Raw genomic sequence first — 19,196 nt, 5'->3', positions numbered from 1 at the left:
TTACACACGACAGATTACAAAAATCAGTATCTGTTATGATTTTTTTTTCTTCCTTTATTTATGCTATTTTTGCTATATGTTAGCTCACAGCTTCTAGCTCTTCCACAGTTAAAAAGAATACAGTCCTTAGCATATGAAGTGCTTATGTCTTAAGCATGTGAACACAGAGTTACACACACTAGTTGCTTCGCTGTTTGTTTTAACTTTGCTGTATGGAAATGTCTGTTCCTGTGTGCCAGTGGAAACAGGTGTGCAGTTGTTAAGGTTGGTTTTCTTGCTGGCTGTTTATCTCCTCAGACAGCTTTTTCATTCACTCAGTAAGCACCATGGACAGGGATTGCTGCTGTTGCTGCTAGGAAGATGCTGGAGGTGGGATTACTCAGACTGAAGGTTCTGAATTGCACAGCCTGACACATGCAGGCTTTCACAGCATCTTCAGAGCCATCATTTTAGTTCAGCTCTCTTCATTAACACAGTCAGCTTTTTAGTTGGTGTGTATCTGCTGTGAGACTGCTTTGGAATAACAGGGTAGCAACATGAAGTAATGTGCTATGACAGTTCCCAAACGCTGTATGTTACCAGCTGCAAGAGTAAGAGACAAGGTTGGAATAAAACTTCTGAAATCTTCGAGACGCAGCTAATAAACAGAACTATAAGGAAACTGGCAATGATTAGCAGCTACTACTCCTGTGCTAAGCTCATGTCAGAAGCTACTTCAGAGTACTGCTCTGCTATGATAGTGTCAGCTCTAATATGTACATGTGTTTATAGTTTGTGTGTTGTTTTTTGCTTAAAGATACCAAAACATTCAGTATCAAGTAAATATAGGATCTGTTTTCTGCACTGTTTGAAAGCACTTTCCTCCACATAGGGCATTTGTAAATAGGAATTTTCAAAGGAGTCCAAGTTCTCCTTTTGGAAGATATTTGGTTGTCTAGCTTCTATCAGTGTTTCCTGTATCACAGAATCGTAGAATGGCCTAGGTTGAAAAGGACCTCAAAGGTGATCTAGTTTCAACTCCTCTGCTGTGAGCAGGGTCACCAGCCACTAGACCAGGCTGTCCAGAGCCACATCCAGGTTGTAGTTCCAGATAAAGTCAGTTCCATAAAAGCATAAGGCTAGAACATGGTAAAATTGGGAACAAAACTTGTATTTCTTACCTGTCTGACAGTGGACTCAGACAACATCCAAAGTCATCATCTTTTTCTTTCAAATTCAGTCAAACTGTGTGCTGTTGTCTTCCTTCAGTAAGCATTGGACAACGCATTATTTAGCTAGACACCAAATACATTGATTTTATTGATCAAATAAATGTTATTTTAACATAAGTAACCTTGAATTGTCTTCTCCTAGGGAAAGAAAGAGAACTCGAGAATTTATAGAATCAGATTTTTCAGAAAGGTGAGTATTACTGAACTTACATTTTATTTTGCTGCTTTAAATCTGCCCTTCAGAGCACTGCCTGGCTAATTCCCACTTCAGTGAGTTTTCACTTCCCCCATTAAAAGCTGCGCAGTGTGTTTATTCTTTGTAGTTATAAGTTGTTACTTTTTGCTGTATCACTTTCTAATATTAACATTTACTTATTATTTATATTTACTTCTGATATATTTACATTTACTGCTACAGACCAAATTGGAGTTGTGAAAGAGAGAGAAAATCACATCTTCAGAAACAAGATTTTCAGTTTGCTTTCTCAGCTTTCAGTGGGACAAATACCTGTAACCAGATAGCTGGTTTTTGCTTCCAAAACTACATGGAATGCACTCAACTTGTTTTCTTTGTTTGCCTATCAGTGATGGCTCAAATAATGCACAGGTTTTAAGAGGATTTTCTGTTTGTTTGTTTTGCTTTGTTGTTGTTTTTTTTTAATCTTCTGCTGTTCTTTTCTGCTTTTTCTTCTGTCATTTTTTGTATTATATTTTCTTCAAATACATTCAAAAATTTCAAAAGCATTCCTATGTTTTTATGTTTTTCTTAGCCTTTTACAGTTGCTGTAGCTAAGTCTACCTCTGTAAAATAACAACTCTCCCTGAAACTATCAATCAAATCATCTTCTATAGCTGTAGTTTTTTAAAAAAGAAATTCCACTGAGAATTTGAAATGCATGCAAATAATTCCAGTGTTTTCATTAAGAAATGCAAAGGCAAAAGGTTTTTTTTAATGTGAGTCTTGCATATTATTAGGTTATGTTATATTAGTATTTTTGCTTCCGAGTGTCTGTAATCCTGTTAGTCAAGAATGAAGTAAGATTTGCAGTCTTGCTCAAGCATATTTTGTAAACTTACTGACATTTGTCATGTTGTCTCTGAAGAACATTTAATTAAAAAGCAAATCAAAGCATGTACAATTGTAATAGCTAGATTTAAAAATTGATCTGAGAAAATACAGTGAAATTGTGTATGCAACAGGAAATAAAATAACCTTTGTAGAGTAAAACTTAACTTATTAATATAAAATTTAGAGAATCAGTGAAAATAACTGGGCTTCTAAAAGTGAGGTATTTTGAAACAAAAAACATTCCAGCCTAGGGAGAGCTGAGTGCTGCAGCATTGGCTTCAGTTGAAAACTTCCATAGGGGAGCAGCTGACAGTGGGGAAAAAGCAGGAACTGGATTTTGAGTCATGTAAGAATCTGCCAGGAGTGCACAGTGCTGCACACCTCAAGTACAGGGCCACTCTTACTCTATTCTAGTTCCTGTTCTTCCCTTTACTATAAGCTTAAGCTCTTGGGTTTTCTTTTTACTCTTGCAAAAGCTAGACATTTTGCTGCATAACAAAGTAACCTTATTAAATTTCAATTTATAAAAATGATTATTTTTCTCCTTACAGTAAAAGAAGCAAAAAAGGAGACAAAAATGGGAAAGGTCTGAGGCACTTCTCCATGAAAGTATGTGAAAAAGTTCAGCGTAAAGGAACAACTTCATACAATGAAGTTGCTGATGAGCTGGTATCAGAATTCACAAATTCCAACAGCCACCTCGCTGCGGATTCGGTAAACATTTTTTTTCTACCACTATAAAATTGGCTGGTTTATGAAACAATTCCTCTGCCTGCCAGCTTTGCACTATCCTGACACATCCCATAGTTTCCTTCAGTTAACTATCTCGTAAATGTGACTTACTCTTACATTATTTATATATCAAATTTCTTTTTAAAATACAGAATTAAAACTGAGAAATATGGTCTCTCTAAATTATAAACAAAATAGAGAAGTCTGACCAAAAAAAAAAAATCACCGAAGACTGTTTTATCCACCACACGTGGTCTTGTCATGCTTTTCACCTGTAACAGACTTGCTGTGATGGCCCCTGCTGCTCAGAGGCTTCAAGGAGGTCGTAAACTTTCCTTTGTGAACAGACGTGCTTGGATGTGATAGCCAAGCAGATGACAGTATTGTTTTACTGTCACTCTGACTTAAAACTGCTCTTTTTGTCCTTTAGCTATGAAGAATGTGTTTCTTGGTGGGTTGGTTGGGTTTTTGTGGGGTTTTTTTGAATGTTTTAATTGTTATCAGTGCTGCATTGGTCTCTTAGCAGGCTTATGATCAGAAAAATATTAGACGGAGAGTTTATGATGCCCTTAACGTGTTGATGGCAATGAATATAATTTCAAAGGAGAAAAAGGAAATCCGATGGATTGGCCTTCCTACAAACTCAGCTCAGGAATGTCAGAATCTAGAGGTAAAGTGAGGTAGATGCAAACTTCTGTATAGTTCATAAGTCATGATAATGGAGGTGCTGTAATTCAAAAGAGGTTTCTTTTCCCCGCCATTTGAACCTGACTGGTTTTCATTCTTGCACAGTATGAAAAAACACCTTTAGGTATTTGACTAAACTGAAACAATGTGTTTATTGTGTGACTGGTTTTGTTTTATGTAGTATAACTTACACAAGTTTCAAAAACTGCTTACTTTGCAAATATTCATTTGTTGTATCAGGGATAATTTTTAAGACTTACTCTGTAGTAACCCAAAGTAAACAGGGAAGTAAAAAAAAAACAAACAAAAAACTTGTCAGTATAACTGACAGCATAACCGGCAACACAAAGCTGTATACACAGTTTAAGAGAGACCTATTTTGCTATTCTGTGCGTGCTTGGAGGGACTGCTAAATGGAAAAATAATTTTCACTAGGATGTTAAATACTAATTGTGAGCTAGCAGGAAAAAAAGTTTTCATTATTGCTTATTTCCATTGTTTTTTTTTCAGCAGGCTAAGAGTTACCATGTTTTTGCAGGCCAGAATTTATATGCACAAATGTTGCTTCTGCTTCAGGCCAAACATTCCATAAATACAAAAGGTTATTGCATTTGCTGCAAAATCCCACTGCAGCTATCTGTAAATACATCTTAATGTGCATTGTATTTGTAATACTTGTGACATTAGCTGTCCTAAAAGGGGAGGGAAGTAGTCTGTCCAGTACAGGACAGCTTTTTCTTCAGGTTATATTTATCATCTTTCTCAATACAATAAGAAAAAAGCTTTTAATATTTTGGCTATTACAGCAACTTGGAAAATTCGTCTTCTCAAGGATTATGTTTTGCAAATAATATGAGATGATAATAAAATAAAAAGCATTGTAAATGGGGAATGTAATTAGTCCAGGTAAGTTTTAATATATTGTTTCAGTTGAATGGAGAAGTAGTTGAAAGCTGAGAACAGTGGCAAAGCTGGCATCAGCAAGATAATGAGGAAAAATACCTTATGAAGCATGACGGCTACTGCCCATCTTGTTAGTGTTTTCCCAGAGCACTGTTTGGTTACAGCTGCAGTGTCAGTAAGCATTCATTACTATTACTGACCTAAACACTGCATTTTTATCTTGAAGACAACTTTGTATTGTAAATTTAACTGTTACAAGAAATAGGTGATGTGCCAATGGAAAAAACATTACCGCTGACTCTCTTTGCTTCTGAAATGTCATTATTTCCATCGAGTCTCAGGTGAATAGTCCAAACAAAGAGTGGAAGTGCCTGGAAAGATGCAGATGATTACATTTTTATCTGGTAACTTACATCTGGGAGAAGAGTGGAAGGGACGCACAATTAAAAAGAATGCAGGGCAAGAGGGGAAAAAAAAATGCAAAGCACCCCCTCAAGTATTTATTTGGTGCTAATCAGCACTCAGTGGACAGTACAGAAGAGCAGGAATGGGTGAAGAGATACAGCCTCGTAGGGGCTTTTACTGAAGGTAAAACTGTTGACAGGGGAAGACGCTGTGGTTTCTCAGTCCTGTCTTTTAAAAATACTCATGAGACAACATGATTTGTCTGAAAAAAACAAGACAAGGTAAAATAAGGTAAATATAAGGTATATATAGTAAATGGGTAGGGCTGAAAAGATTTGAAATTTGCTTACTGTACCCTGCAATTCACCACTTAGTAATAAAAAGGGGTCTTTTTTGTAAAGGTGTTCAGCACATTGATGTCACTGTAAAACCTGTTCCATCTGGCACAACGAAGCAGAAAGGTAACTAATTAATTATGATGCATTTGTTTTAAGATAGAAAAACAGAAGCGGATTGAACGGATAAAAGAGAAACGAGCCCAGCTACAGGAACTGCTGCTGCAGGTATGTGTTTGATTATCTTACTTAATATAAATGAAATTAACCAGTAAGAATCCAATGCATTAGAACCTCTTAAATTCTTCAGCTATGATATATACTAGGGAGGAAAAGTTTCATACTTAAGATCTTTCAAGTTTGTAACTTGGGAACCTCTTACGCTGAAACCCTGGTTCCTTTTTATCTATTCTAAAGCAATGTGCTGCATCTGTGTGCCACAGCCATTTTGTAAAGGTTCTGCTGAAACTACAAGCATTAGTGAAAATTGGAACAACTCCAAGCCCCCAGTTACCTTCTCTGACTAGTTCCTACTGAAAAAAACCACATTCTAGGCTATGAAATTTACAGCTGTATGTGGGTAAGTACATACTAAATTGTTCTAGGGGAGAGAATAATGTCTGGATCCTAAGAATGAAAGACTGGCAAATGGCAGCTCTTGTAGATTCTGAGAAGCACACAAGAAGACTTAGAGGCAACTTGAATTTTTGCTTTGTTTGCAGGAATGTATTTCAAATGCATCCTTATAAATAAAGTAACATTTTATAAGTACAGTTAGGAGCATTGTTAAATAAAAGCACTTACGTATGGGCATTCACTATTTCAATGCAATCAAACTTCCTGCATGAAGTTACTGGCAGTAAGGCTATTTTTTTCCTTGGTGCAAAGACAATGATACAGTTTTCAGCTAATATTCATGGAAAACTAAATACCTGGCTTCCCATCCTCCCCCTATTTAGGACATATAGTTCTGATTCCAACTCACCTAATAAATTAGAAGCTTCTCTGATTAACATAAAATTATCCTGATTAAAATAACACAACTCAAATTCTCCAACTGTTGGTCTGAAAATGACAGATTTGCCCTACCCTCACTATCTACAACTGTAATTATATTCTTAGTTATGTTCACTTTCAAGTGATTGAGCAGTCCTTAGGGATTTTGTCTACCCATCTTCCACCTAAGTAAGTATGAGAAATAGTACCTCAAAGTGGGTGAGTACACGGACTTCCAATCCCTCAAATAATGTTTCTTAAAACCACATATTTTCCTGCATGGTCCAATATGGCAAAATGGTAGAGAGGGGTTGATGTCACAAACAGCACCTGCTGAAAAAGGAGAATTTCAAAATGTACTGCTTTGAGTTTGAGAAGAAGATGGTGATGAATGAGAAGGAAAAGGAAGTATGGATCAGGAGAAAGGCAGAATGCAGTAATTTCTGTTAACTTTTGTTTCAGTGTTAAGAGCTCTTAGTCTGAGGTAATTACACATATAGAATAACAGAGGAGATAGATGTCTCACTGCAGAGCTTTTTCTAAAGGGGTGAGGAAAGATTTTTCACTACACACTCCCTTGTTTCACGTCAGGGGGATAGGAGGGAGATACACCTGATAGAATGTTACTGGAGGCACTGAGAGTTGGCAGAGAAGAGCTGTAAAGTTCCAGTTCCTGGAAACATTGATGTCTTCATTCAGTGATTGCTTTTTCTTTCTTTCTGCAGCAAATAGCTTTCAAAAACTTGGTACAAAGAAATCAGCAAAATGAACAACAAAATCAAGGCCCCCCAGCCTCAAACTCCACAATACAGCTGCCTTTCTTAATCGTCAACACTAGCAAGAGAACCGTTATTGACTGCAGCATATCAAGTGACAAGTGAGTGTTTGTGGAATCAACTTTTAGAACTTTATTTTTTCTTTCTGGACTTGAATTATTTTCTGAACAAGTGTGAGAAGCTTCCCCTAGTTTTTGTAAAGTAATGGTGCATTTACACTTCCTACAGTCACTTATTTCATGGGTGTTTTGGCTCAGTTTGGTGTTTTCGTTTTTATGTTTAATCCAACTACAGTAGTAGCAGAATAAAGTTTATAACCATTGTTTATACAACTGCTAGTTAAAACAAGCTGACTTTCACTGTTGTAAAAGGCACTTAAGGCTGACATTTCGAGGAGCATTCATGCATAGGACAGAAGGACTTGAATCAAGTTTTATACTAGCACTGCACTAGCCATTTTATACTAGCAGTAGAAAACCATTTGGTAGTGCTTCCAAATTCTTCCTCCTAAATGTATGTAGTCAGAAAGATGATGTGATCCATTAGGCAAAAGTAGCAGCCCAGAAGTGATAATAACAGTGTTGAAAGAGATGACATCTCTTGACATTTTTCAATAGGAAAAAGCTTGCACTTAACTCTTTGAGGGAAAAAAAAGAACTAAAGGGTATAGAAATTTGAAACGTAAGTTGCACTCTTCAGTTTACCTGAAAAAATCTCCACTTAGATACTTTGGTGTGCTTATGCCTTTTCATTCTGTGAAAATGTGGCTGATAGTGAAAGGTACTGTTAATGTCACTGTTAATCCAATCACAACCAGTTGACTAGATGAAAGCAGGTGGTTTTGCTTTTCTGTAGGTTACAGAATTTGTTCTGTGGTCTATAAATGCAGTCTTGAACTGCACTCAGTCAGTTAGTATGCATTGTCATGTAACTTACCACCAACATGCCCAAAGCAGTATTATTAAAACTAACTGTATAAATATTAAAACTACACGTAACTAAAAAGAACATGTAATTAAATAATAAACATTGTTTTAATACGACTTACAACCTACTGTGTAATGTAAGTCAAACAATTTCCTGAAATTACTATGGCACCAAAAGAACAGACAGTGACAAACATGACACTGTTTTGTTTCTTGATTCTCTGTTGGTTTGGGGATTTTGTTTGGTTTTTGTTTTTAACCAATCAGCAACACAAGTAATAGGTAGACATTACTAAGATTTAGATGTCCTGTACATAGACTGGGTAGTATGATGTCACCTGGTGCGCAGTAGTTTTCTTGTCTCACTCAACATGAAACGTGGAAATCTGGTTAACATCACTGGGCCATCCACAGTAGACCCTAAAATAAATGACCGAAGACAAAAGAGTCATTCGTTAATTTAATAACAGGCTGAATGGTAAAGGGGGGGAAAAAAAAGCAAACCAAATTATTGTTAATTCTAATGAAAGGAAACAACAGATGTATACCACTGGTAAAAATAAGACAAGTTATTCAAGGAAATCAGCAGTTTGATCAGTGTTGGTTTTTAATTAGTAGATAATGACATAAGAATGACATGCATGTAGATAACACAGTGGCAGGTGAAATTATTGTTGATCAAATTCACACTTTTCATAGGAGAGGTAAAGTTTGGAAACATTACAGTATTGACCTCTGAACCCGGGTTTAACACTGAATAATAAGATAGCTGCCCAGTAGATCATTTTATAAGAACAGAAGTTAATTTCTCAGTAATGGCCAAAACACTGTTAGTAATTATTAGGAAAAAGAGCAAGAAACACCACATAAAACTTGAGGCAGACAGTATTTTCTCTACCTGGCCGGCCCTTGCAAGTACAGCAGAACCAGGAGAAATGGGAGGGCAGCAGGAGTGACTGCAGCAATGAAAGGTCTTTCATATCAGGCACAGTTGGACTGTTTGGCCTAGAAAAGAGAGGGCAGTAGATACACGGATGTCTGTACAATCATGGTTGACAGAGGGAATGTGCCCAGAATGCAGCTGTTCCCAGTTGCCTATTAAACTTTAAAATTAGAGAAAATTAAGAGAAGTTACCAAGGTTAAGTAAAAAGAACATAAGTGGTTTTATTACTGGTTTTTTCTGCAAATCATAGCACTTAAAAATGTGCATGCCAGAAGTTTATGTAAGTTCAAAACGGGGCCACGTTCAGTTTCTGAAAGAAAACCGTGCAATTGCTGTTAATGGCAGAAGTAGGAGGAGCGTAGAGATTTCTTACAGAGGGGAGGTTGCTAGAAATAATGGAGGGGAAACAATACTGTTTGTTAGTTTAGTGTGTTCCACTTCTTGCTAATATCCAGTATTTGGCCACAACATGTGGGAGGAAAAACGTGGAGCTATTAATAAACACAACCTTTAGTACTGGACCATAAAAGCTGAAATCAGTTACTACCACATGGCTTGCCAGTTCAGCATGACACTGGTCTCCCATCCCCTTTGTTTAAACATAGTTGCATGACTTCAGCCACACCAGTCCTGACAGCAGGAAAGTAACCATACCAATTAAAGGTACAGCCACACACTGGATTTTTTCCTTTTGGTGCAGTTATGCCTACATAACTACAGCTGCATAAACAGTATAGATTCTACAGGCAGTACCACAGAATCACAAAAGCAGCGATGCCTGTAATGAAAACAGCTGCATGTAGTCCAAAGCACATTTCTACACACAACTTTTGCACGTACACATGAGGGACAACTTTTCCAAACTTACTCAAACATATTTTTTAAAAAAGACAAAACATAGAATAAAGAAAATCCACAGATGACATAAGAGTTCAGATCAATGAAGGCCCACCCATCAGAATTACCTTTTAAAGATTCTATCACGGATTGTTTTTCTGGGGATGGAGCTTCTGTCAGCAGAAAACGAGTTCCTTTGAACCAGCCTTTTATTGTAATCATTGGAGCAGCCAGCACTGTCTGTGCCTTTAATAGCTTGTGTTGATAGTGTAAGGCTAGTGTAAATACTCCTGCCATCATTAAAGCTCACTTGAGTTTATAGCGTTATCTGCACTTGTACACGCAATAAAAAACATTTTGAGAATACTGTAGCAGAAATGTTAGGATTTGAGCATTGAAGTCTGACCAGAGTACTCTGCTGGTTGCATCTAAATGCATCCAAAAAGCAAAACTGTAGCAAAGTAAATAGGTCAGTTCACAGGAGGAGTGTTGCAGATTAGAACAGAAAGTTAAAAATAAAAGAAGTGAAAACAAAATACTTACTATAGTGACAGAGCTGCAGATGACCTTTAAAAGAATTGGATTTAGTACAAGTGAATGTTTGTGTCTATTAAGACCTCCTTACTTTCCTTTGAATTTGTTTAATGAGGTAGAAAATGTTAGCCTTTCTTCCTGTAATGGTAGTCATTTTAATTGACAGAGTACCATTTTAAACTTCATAGGCATTTTTGTCATAGAAGCAGGAAAGAAATTATTTTTTCTTAAAGACCCTTTACAGGTAATGAACACACACACACAGAAAAAAAGGGAGGAAAAAAAAAAGCAAAGCCATTCTTTTCTAAGTCATGTCACTTCAACTTCTTAAACTCAGATTTGAATACCTCTTCAATTTCGATAACACTTTTGAGATTCATGATGACAGTGAAGTGTTGAAGAGAATGGGAATGTCCTTTGGGCTGGAGGAAGGCAAATGCTCAGCTGAAGACCTAAGAACTGCAAAATCTCTGGTGCCAAAAGCTTTAGAAGGCTACATCACAGGTAAGTTAACTGTCCCTTTTAAATACTGTTCCTTATCAAAATCATAACGTTAGTTAACCAAAGCAAATTTAGAGATGTTACGTGGGTCTGTTATGTTTGAAGTTAAGTGAAAACCAGTGGGGCTGGTGACAACAAACTTTCCAGGGATCTGCCATATGAAGGAATTATTTCTTAAGTAACTAAAGTGACACTAAGAACAGTTTTTTATTCATTTTGAATAACTGTGTATGTGTGGAAGAGCAAACTGGAAGAAGAGAGCTCTTCCCAAGCGAGGAAGGAAAGAGAGGAAAGGAGCATCATGAATTGGTTGAGTTTAACCCTGTATGTGATCCAGCTGCGTTCACACTTGGAGGTGGGTGAGCTCTGCTAAGACTTACCTGCATCTCTGTCCATGTAGGATGTGCTCAATGTTGTGTGCATGCTCTTAGGCACACGGACTGTGGGTTCTCCTGCTCTCTTTATTATCTTGGCCAGTCATTTTTATACTCCCATTTACTATGTAAAGCTTGTGATAATTAGATAAAAGGTGGCCAGCACAAGCCATCTAAGAACTGAGCATCTGCGAGTAAAGCAAGAGATTCCAGAGAGGAATCCACATTAGGTCCTTAAAATACATGATGTCAAGAAATTGCTGAAAATAAATCAGAATTCAGTTGTATTCACTAAAAGCAATACTTTTTAGGCATTGCATTTCAAACTACCACAAGTGTGTTTATATTAAATCAAAACATACTTGTTTTTCTTAGTCCACTTGTTCTGTAGATTTAAAATTCAGAATACATCTTTTAATTTCACTCACTCTTGAAATTACACATCTGTCTGATGCTGCACCAGTGCCAACAAAAAAAAAAATATCACAAGGAACAAAGTAAGAATTCTTTCAGCTTGATTCAGTAAGTATTATTTATCACAAATTACCAGTGTCAAAACAAAGGGCAGGAGTAGAACCACATCTTCTAATATTGCTAAAGTCTTGAGTTTCTTAATGGACCCCACGTACAGAAGAGCAAAATTTCTATTTAATTTTAATCCTGCATTCATGCATATTCAGAGAATAGGATTTCTTCAAGTTTCAAAGAGTTGTTTGTTACTCTCTTTTCAGTGTAAAACCAGCTTTTTAAAAATTAAAAAAAAAAAAAACCCTGCATAGCTAAATCAGTGATTGACTTGTTTTGAAGAAACATCAGCCACACCAATGTACTGCTAGTGTGACTTTGTTATTGACAACATTACAGGCAGACAACCACAGCACTCCCATACAAGGAAGAAACAAGACATACTCTGTCCCAAGAAAAAAAAAACACAACTACTAACAGCTACAACAGATTATAAGATTGCAGATTGCAAGAATGCTGTGATGAGGGCTGTTTCACCAGTAGCAGAGCAGCAGCCAGAAACCTGTCTTGAATTTTGATAGGAAATGTATTGATCTGTGCTTTTACTTGAAAAGCATTGAGGGAGATACTGTATTCTTTAGACATGGGTTAAATGTAGCTGCTTCAGCCTCTGAAATGACGTGTTATTAGAATGAGTACATTCACAGATGTATTCTAGCTGTTGTTTGCAATTTTATTACACAAAGCAAATCTAGAGTTAATGGTACATAAGGAAAAGATGTAAAAGTTTTGCACAACACTTGAAAATCCAACATTTGCCTGATTACACATCTCAGTTCAGTATAACCTCCCATTTTAACGTGGGCAGTTTTCAGGCATTGTTTCTTCCACTATAGGAGCAGTGAATGTGAGGGTAATTACTGTTCTCTAGAATTCATGGTTTACACTCCACACTCTCAGGATGGCCCATTAAGTACAGGGGCTACAAATACAACTATACAAGAAAAGCAAATCAAAAGCATGTCTCTTATTTATTCACTGAGTAAATTTATCACAGTCGAGATTCAAGTTTTCCTAGAGTAGCTGCCTTCATGAAAGCAGTCCTGTTCTACTTTGTCTAAACGTAGCAGCTTCTTGCTTTCTACTTGCACTCAATATCCATATAATTTGCATGGAACTGCTGAACAGTTGGTAACTGTCAACCAAAACCTTGGTGTGTGTCCTTTTCAGAAGGATTATATGTTTTAGCCATTCTGTAAGTGGCTTAACTTGATAAAAAGTAATATTGTCTTTTTCCACTGGTTTCGTGATGTTTCACCAAAAACAAGATATTTGTATACATGTACACATACATACACACTTTTTTTTTTTAAGAACTACAGCAGTGTGATCCTCAAGTGTCTTGACTGCCATTAAAATAAACAGAAGCTGAGGCATATTAACACCATGAAGAAAGAGAATCCATACATCCTAAGCTGTGTTTTTAACACATTTTTCTATAGCTCTATTCTTTGCTAACAATGCATACGGACCACCTTAATGTTTTGGTTTTTTTTTTCCCCAAAAGGGAACAACAGTAAAAGTTAACATGGAAGTGCTGCTTTAGCCAAGCATGTAATCCAGGGAAAGTGATGGACAGATAACAGAATGCACTACAACCACTTGCCAGCTTCTTATTACAGAAACGTTTTCTTTAATACTACCCTTTCACCAGCTTTAAGATAGCATCCCAGGGCCTCACGCCTGAAAGGTTCTTATTTGGCAGAGGAATTTCTGGCTATTCAGCACATAGAGCTAGCTGTCCAAGGGCTTAGACCAGAACAATCGAAGGGTAAAGGAGGGAGTGAGAAACACTGGAAGGACAGAAATATGTCATGGACTGAGGTGAGCATAAACTCTTGTATAACTATCCAAATCCTGTGCATTTTAGGCTCTACAGACTCTACAGGCTGTTAATGCAAAACCAAAGGCCTGCCTTTGTCAGTTGAGTCCTCACTTCCAGAAATGAGATACAGATGAGAAGAAAAAAGGAAATAAAAATTGTAAGGCATTGATAGCTGTGGTAACAGCATCCCACTAGTGTACTGCCACTAAAGCAGCAGACAAAGTGGTGTGATTTAGGTTCTCTGTATTAAGACACATCTTTGTTCTCCTCTGCATGAAGTGCTTTGCAGTCTACATATATAACAAACCTGGACCAGAGAACAAGCTGGAGATGGAATGAAAGATAAGAATACTGACAAATGAAAAAGCTTGTTCGACTACCAGCAATAATCTTCTGCAACACTCTACTTTTGCATTAACTACTAAAGGGTAGTGAAGGTACTCCCTTAGAGCCTTCTCATGTCAAATAGAAGTTTCTACCAAATCCACCTGCTGCAAATACATGCCCTGTTCATAATAAGGATGGCACTCTTAGATGAAACTGCATCACCTTGGAAAGATTTTTCAAACTGACCTCCCTGGTTCATACGTGCAGCTGCTCTACCACATGTAGTAAGACTGCAGTCACAGGCAGGCTTCTATTTTGGCAGTCCCTTCCAGACGGGGAGTGGCTTCTCGCACTCTCCATCTTGCACAGACTTTATTTTCCCTGTTTCCTCTGAGCCCAACTGGAAATCAGCATTTAGGAACACTAGGCAATGGAAGCACAGGGCAAGGACATGTGTCCTTGAAGCTACTTTCTGTCATATGCATTACATCCATGCCTTCCTCCATCCTGCTCTTCAAAAAGAAGGCAGCAATTATGCCAAAATGTTAATTAAATTCAAAATAACTAGCAGTGACTTGCTACTCTTCTGGAACATTAAGCGTGTAGGTACAGGTACACCCTTTCAAAAGACCAGGAAAAAAAACTCTGTGATACATTCCTAACCCACTTTATTAATCTAAATACAGTGCTGTCATACCAAATGGTTTGGCCACCCCCTGCAAACACAGGAAGAAAGTGTCAGAACATGTTCTTTGTAACTCTAAGCTTGCATTTAGGGCAGTCTTAATGAAAATCATCCAGCTGTGTCCATAATCAAGCATTCTCATAGATCCTTCTAGCACTGCCACTTAGTAGTCTTTTCTGTCTTGTTTCAAAGACCCTCTCTGAAGGAATATCAGCCTTGCTCTCCTTTGCTCAGTAGTGCCATTTAACCTCACTGCTACAGGTCTACACAGCAGGGAGCCAGTAGATCCCAATGGATGGTGAGCCAGTTTATGTGGCTGCAGGGGAACAGACTACTTGGTTAAAACATACCTCTGCTAAACAGGGCACTGTCAAATCTCAAGACCAAAGCTTAACATGAATACAGTAATACAGATGAGAAAGCACACATTACATACTGTTATTCCTCTTAACTGTAATAAAACAATTCCAGGTAACAACAAAGCGTCCTGGTGGCCTGCAGTCCCAATGACTACAGTTCCCTTCATACCTTCACCAAACTTCATAGCAAAATAAAAAAATAAAAATCTGTATCTGTAGTTCCATAAAGGACTCCAAAACTGAATAGCTGTCCTACTGCTGCGTACAGCTGCTAGCTGGAGTCATCTGCAGTGCATATTCTCTTCAGAAGGAAAAATTTCATACAAATAACCTCAATTCTGCATCTGAGGGCTTAGCAAGGCCTGAGAGTACCTACAAACACTGGAGAATATATATTTTGTTTTGATTAAGCAAGAACACACCTACAGTATAGAAATCAATCTAAGCTTCTCATGTAAAATAAACGCAGAATCCTAACCGCAAACAGAACGCAAAGTAAACACTGTAAAAAGAAAAAAAAATCTAAATAGCCATAATGAGTGCAGCTATACTTTCTTCTAGATATGTCTACAGGATTGTCATGGATGAACCGAGGATTACTTTCAAATTCAGCACAAGCAGTTTCACATTCAGAGATAGCAGGAGGCACATCTGATTCAAAATCAAGGTAAATAAAGTCATTTCTCATTCAAGGCTATTAATAGATTCTTGTATACTTTCAGTGACCTCAGTAGTTCATACCATTTACATGCAGGACATAGGACATCGTCCTAAGCTTGATTTTCAGTTGTGGAAGTCCTCTTCAGTCCTCTTCACTAATTGTATTTGAAAGCTTAATCTACATTTTAAACATGCTGGTTATTGTATGTCTATTGTTTCAGAAGAATAGAATCACTTCCAAGCCCTTGTGTTTTTACAATGTTGGAAAAGACCTCCAAGTTCATCTAGTCCAACCATCTAGTCCACCAGTATTTTCCCCACTATACCCATGTCCCTTAGTACAACATCTAAACATTTCTTGAGCATCTCTAGAAACAATGACTCAACCACTGCCCGCTCCAGCTATCCAACCTGAACCTCTCTTGGTGCAACTTAGGCCGTCTCCTCTGGTCACTACTTACACGGAAGAGGCCAACCCCCAACACATCACAGCCCTTTTTCAGGCAGTTGTAGACTGCAGTGAGGTCTTCCCTGAGCCTTCTCTTCTCCAGACTGAACAATCCCAGCTCCCTCAGCTGTTCCTCACCAGACTTGTGCTCCAGCATAGGCTGTGCTATTCCTGATACAAGGCAGCATGCCATTGGCCTTGGCCACCTGGGCACACTGCAGCTCACATTCAGCCAAGCATCAACCAACACCCCCAAGTCCTTTTTTCAGCTTGAACAATTCTACTAGGCAATTAAGGCAAGAGGGGGGAAGAAAGCCAATCTTTTTTAGGCTATTTTCCAGTATTTCAGCAATTTTCACAACTATTAGCTTTGTTTAACGTAAAGCTTTAGGATGTTTCTTTTTGGACATCATTCCTTGCCCTAAACGAAGAAGAGGCAAAAAAGAAAGCTTAATGCTTTATGAGAAATCTAAACTTTTAACGTTTCTGTTGTTTTAATAGTGAGAATCCAGGGTTGTGTTTGGATACTGAAGTGGCTTTAGCAACTGGGCAGTTTCTTGCCCCTAGCAGTCAGCAGTCCAGTAGTGCAACATCACGCTACTCTGAATCACGGGGAGAAACTCCATGCTCATTCAATGATGAAGAAGAAGAGGATGAAGATGAAGATGATCCTTCATCCCCAGAGTAAAGACAGTAAAAATGGATATTCAAAATGCTGCTCATATATATTCTTAATGGGAGCTCACATTTGGATTTTACTTAGGTTTCTTGCCTTGGTTTGCACTGTGTTCAGTGAAGCAAAATGGAAGCTCCAAAATAAATTAATCCAAAGCTGAAATTGGAAACTTTTTATAACTGAACAGAGTGACATGCAGACACAGAGCAAAGTGCTATTTTTTATCAACTACAACCAAGGAAAAGAACAAAGTCCCTGGAGATTTGGAAAAGTAAACATCAAGTTTGTATTTTCCATTTTGGGATATTCTGTCTCAAGTCTCTGTCTTCATCATATCTTTACCAGATGGGGAAGAAAAAGCCAATTCTTGTGTTGTCTTTTGGATGTTCTACCTTTAAAAAATAAAAAAAAAGGGGAAGGGAGGAAGGGGGGGAAGAGGGAGCACATGGATGTGCTAAAAAAGCTATTTAAAACTATCTTGTATGAAAACTGTTGTAGGGAAAAGGAGCTGTTACTTTTTTTTTCTGTTCAACTTGCTGTATTGAAGATTCTTAAAGTAATATAAATTACAGGTTATTAAATCAATCTTGGATTAGCTTAAACCCATTTTAGATACTCTAAAAGTAGCTTGTCTCTTTTGAAAGGTTCGTATGTTCATTTGTACTGCAAACCTAACTTATTACAAATGATTATTAGCCATTATTAAGCAGTCAGCATAGAAACAGTGTTCTCTGCACCAGCTTTTTTCAAGGAAACAAAAGTGGAAACAGTGATTTATGGATGACAGCATATCCCATGTAACTTCTCTTTCACTGTTTGAACATTATAATCCCTTTGACTTCATAGCAGGTATAGCAAAAAAGCAAAACAAAACAACACAAAAACAAAGAAGCCTCTACGTCTTAAGGATCTCAGGCAGTACGTTTCCAAGTGAGGTCATGGAAGGTTCAGATTTCTAGGAAAAAATAAATTTTGACAATATGCAATTTCATGTCTTGCATTCTAGTCATCATGGATTATGATAGGTAATTTGCTTTTCGTTAACTTCTGCTGCACACACCTCAATGCACCTTTGAAAAACATTAGTATTGAACAGCTTGAAATAATTTCACTAAAGTTGCACAACATGAATTCCCTTTGAACTGTTAAATTATACTTAAAACAGTAGGCTCCATATCCTGTGCTTAACATCACATCTACTCACAAAGACCTTTTTACAAATCCTTGCATAATAGCAAAACACTGTAGATGTACAGTTCTTGTGGTGTTCCAATGTCCAGTATTTTAACTAACCCCAAGGTTACTATTTTCAGTTAGGTAAATGAAAAGCATTTCTTCTTAGTTTCATCCTGTATGTCAGTAGTTGACCTTTTTCTAAGTACCAGTATAGTACCTGTCAGATCTCAGTGGCACTGCCTCTGTCATTTAAGGATTAGGCAGCTTAGGATTTGCTTGAGCAGTGGCAGCACATTGCAGCCACTGACAGCTGCAGCCGTTACTCAGGCACAGCATGGGCTGCGCCCACCTCAGCTTTCACAAAGCCACACACAAGCCAGCGTGTCCCAGGGCCCTCAGCCCGAGATAGGAAGGTGAACCAGCACTTGAACCAAGAAGATGGCTGTTGGACAGCTGTTAGCACATGAGCAGCCACGTACAGGACAGGTGAAACCGCAAGAAGCGCACAAATACATCGGCATATGCACATTAAAAGGTCATGCACATCAAAACTTTTGCAGTTAGTTTGAACTCCTGCATTTAACATTAGGACAGCAGCATTTTTAAGACATACAGCTCTTCTTTGGTAAGCTAGATTGCTCTGCCTTCCACAAATGAAATGCAAATGCAGAAATGAAAAAGAAAAACCCATATGCCTACCCTGCAATTCACCCTCCAGGCACGACTGTTAGACTGCCCTATGCACATGGCTCGCAGGCAACAGCAGGCTGAGGTTTACACCACCTCACTGCAACCAAATCCGTAACGCTACCTCTATGCGGAGAAAAGCTTTACCAACAGAAAACCATGTTCTCACAGAGAGCCAACGTACTCGTCTGAAACGTGAGATACGACGGCTGGATGCTCTGGCATTCCATTAGCTGCATGAATGACGCTTCATTTAAACAGGCAATTGCCTTTATTCTTAGAAATACATTGTCCTGTCAGCTTTCACTGGACAGAGCGGATGGAAGATACCTGATGTACACAGGACATCCTGAGGCACTTTAAGAGGGGGGAGCGTTTTCTCAAGTAATTACACCTCACACCTCAATACCTTATGGGCAAATCTACCTGTATGCTTTATTCACGTTTCCCACTCAAAATCTCATAAAATGTAAAAACAGCAAAACATTCAACAACTTTCAATGTAAGATGTTGGCCAAAAAACAAAAGTTTCTTGCCGAGAAATTGAATGTATTTTATTATGTATTTGATGAGCAGTCAGAGTGCTTTACGGGAGGAA

The 19,196-nt window shown here is 37.8% G+C and overlaps 1 protein-coding gene and 1 long non-coding RNA gene across 9 annotated transcripts in view; one reads left to right on the top strand and one right to left on the bottom strand.

Moving 5' to 3' along the window:
• TFDP2 (transcription factor Dp-2) overlaps positions 1 to 17,726 on the top strand; it is a 51,596-nt gene extending 33,870 nt beyond the window's left edge. For 6 of the 8 annotated variants that reach the window (XM_052686329.1, XM_052686335.1, XM_052686327.1 and 3 more), the window contains 8 exons: positions 1,354 to 1,401; positions 2,832 to 2,994; positions 3,536 to 3,682; positions 5,502 to 5,570; positions 7,064 to 7,215; positions 10,693 to 10,859; positions 15,513 to 15,618; positions 16,561 to 17,726. In XM_052686329.1, coding sequence (XP_052542289.1) covers positions 1,354 to 1,401; positions 2,832 to 2,994; positions 3,536 to 3,682; positions 5,502 to 5,570; positions 7,064 to 7,215; positions 10,693 to 10,859; positions 15,513 to 15,618; positions 16,561 to 16,747 — 1,039 coding nt within the window. In that variant the 3' untranslated portion in view covers positions 16,748 to 17,726. The other 2 variants (XM_052686331.1, XM_052686332.1) reach the window with 2 other exon arrangements.
• On the bottom strand, positions 30 to 7,120 carry LOC128082301 (uncharacterized). The gene is made up of 5 exons (XR_008207607.1): positions 6,951 to 7,120; positions 6,548 to 6,671; positions 4,895 to 4,973; positions 1,161 to 1,274; positions 30 to 582 (listed from the first exon to the last, which is right to left on the bottom strand). It is a non-coding gene; the product is annotated as an uncharacterized LOC128082301 (long non-coding RNA).
• Positions 17,727 to 19,196: the final 1,470 nt, after the last annotated feature.

Source organism: Tympanuchus pallidicinctus, unplaced genomic scaffold, assembly GCF_026119805.1.
Source record: "Tympanuchus pallidicinctus isolate F22 unplaced genomic scaffold, pur_lepc_1.0 scaffold22, whole genome shotgun sequence".
Taxonomy (NCBI): Eukaryota; Metazoa; Chordata; class Aves; order Galliformes; family Phasianidae; genus Tympanuchus; species Tympanuchus pallidicinctus.
Note: the sequence above shows the minus strand (reverse complement) of the source record. Positions and strands in the feature narration are given on the sequence as shown.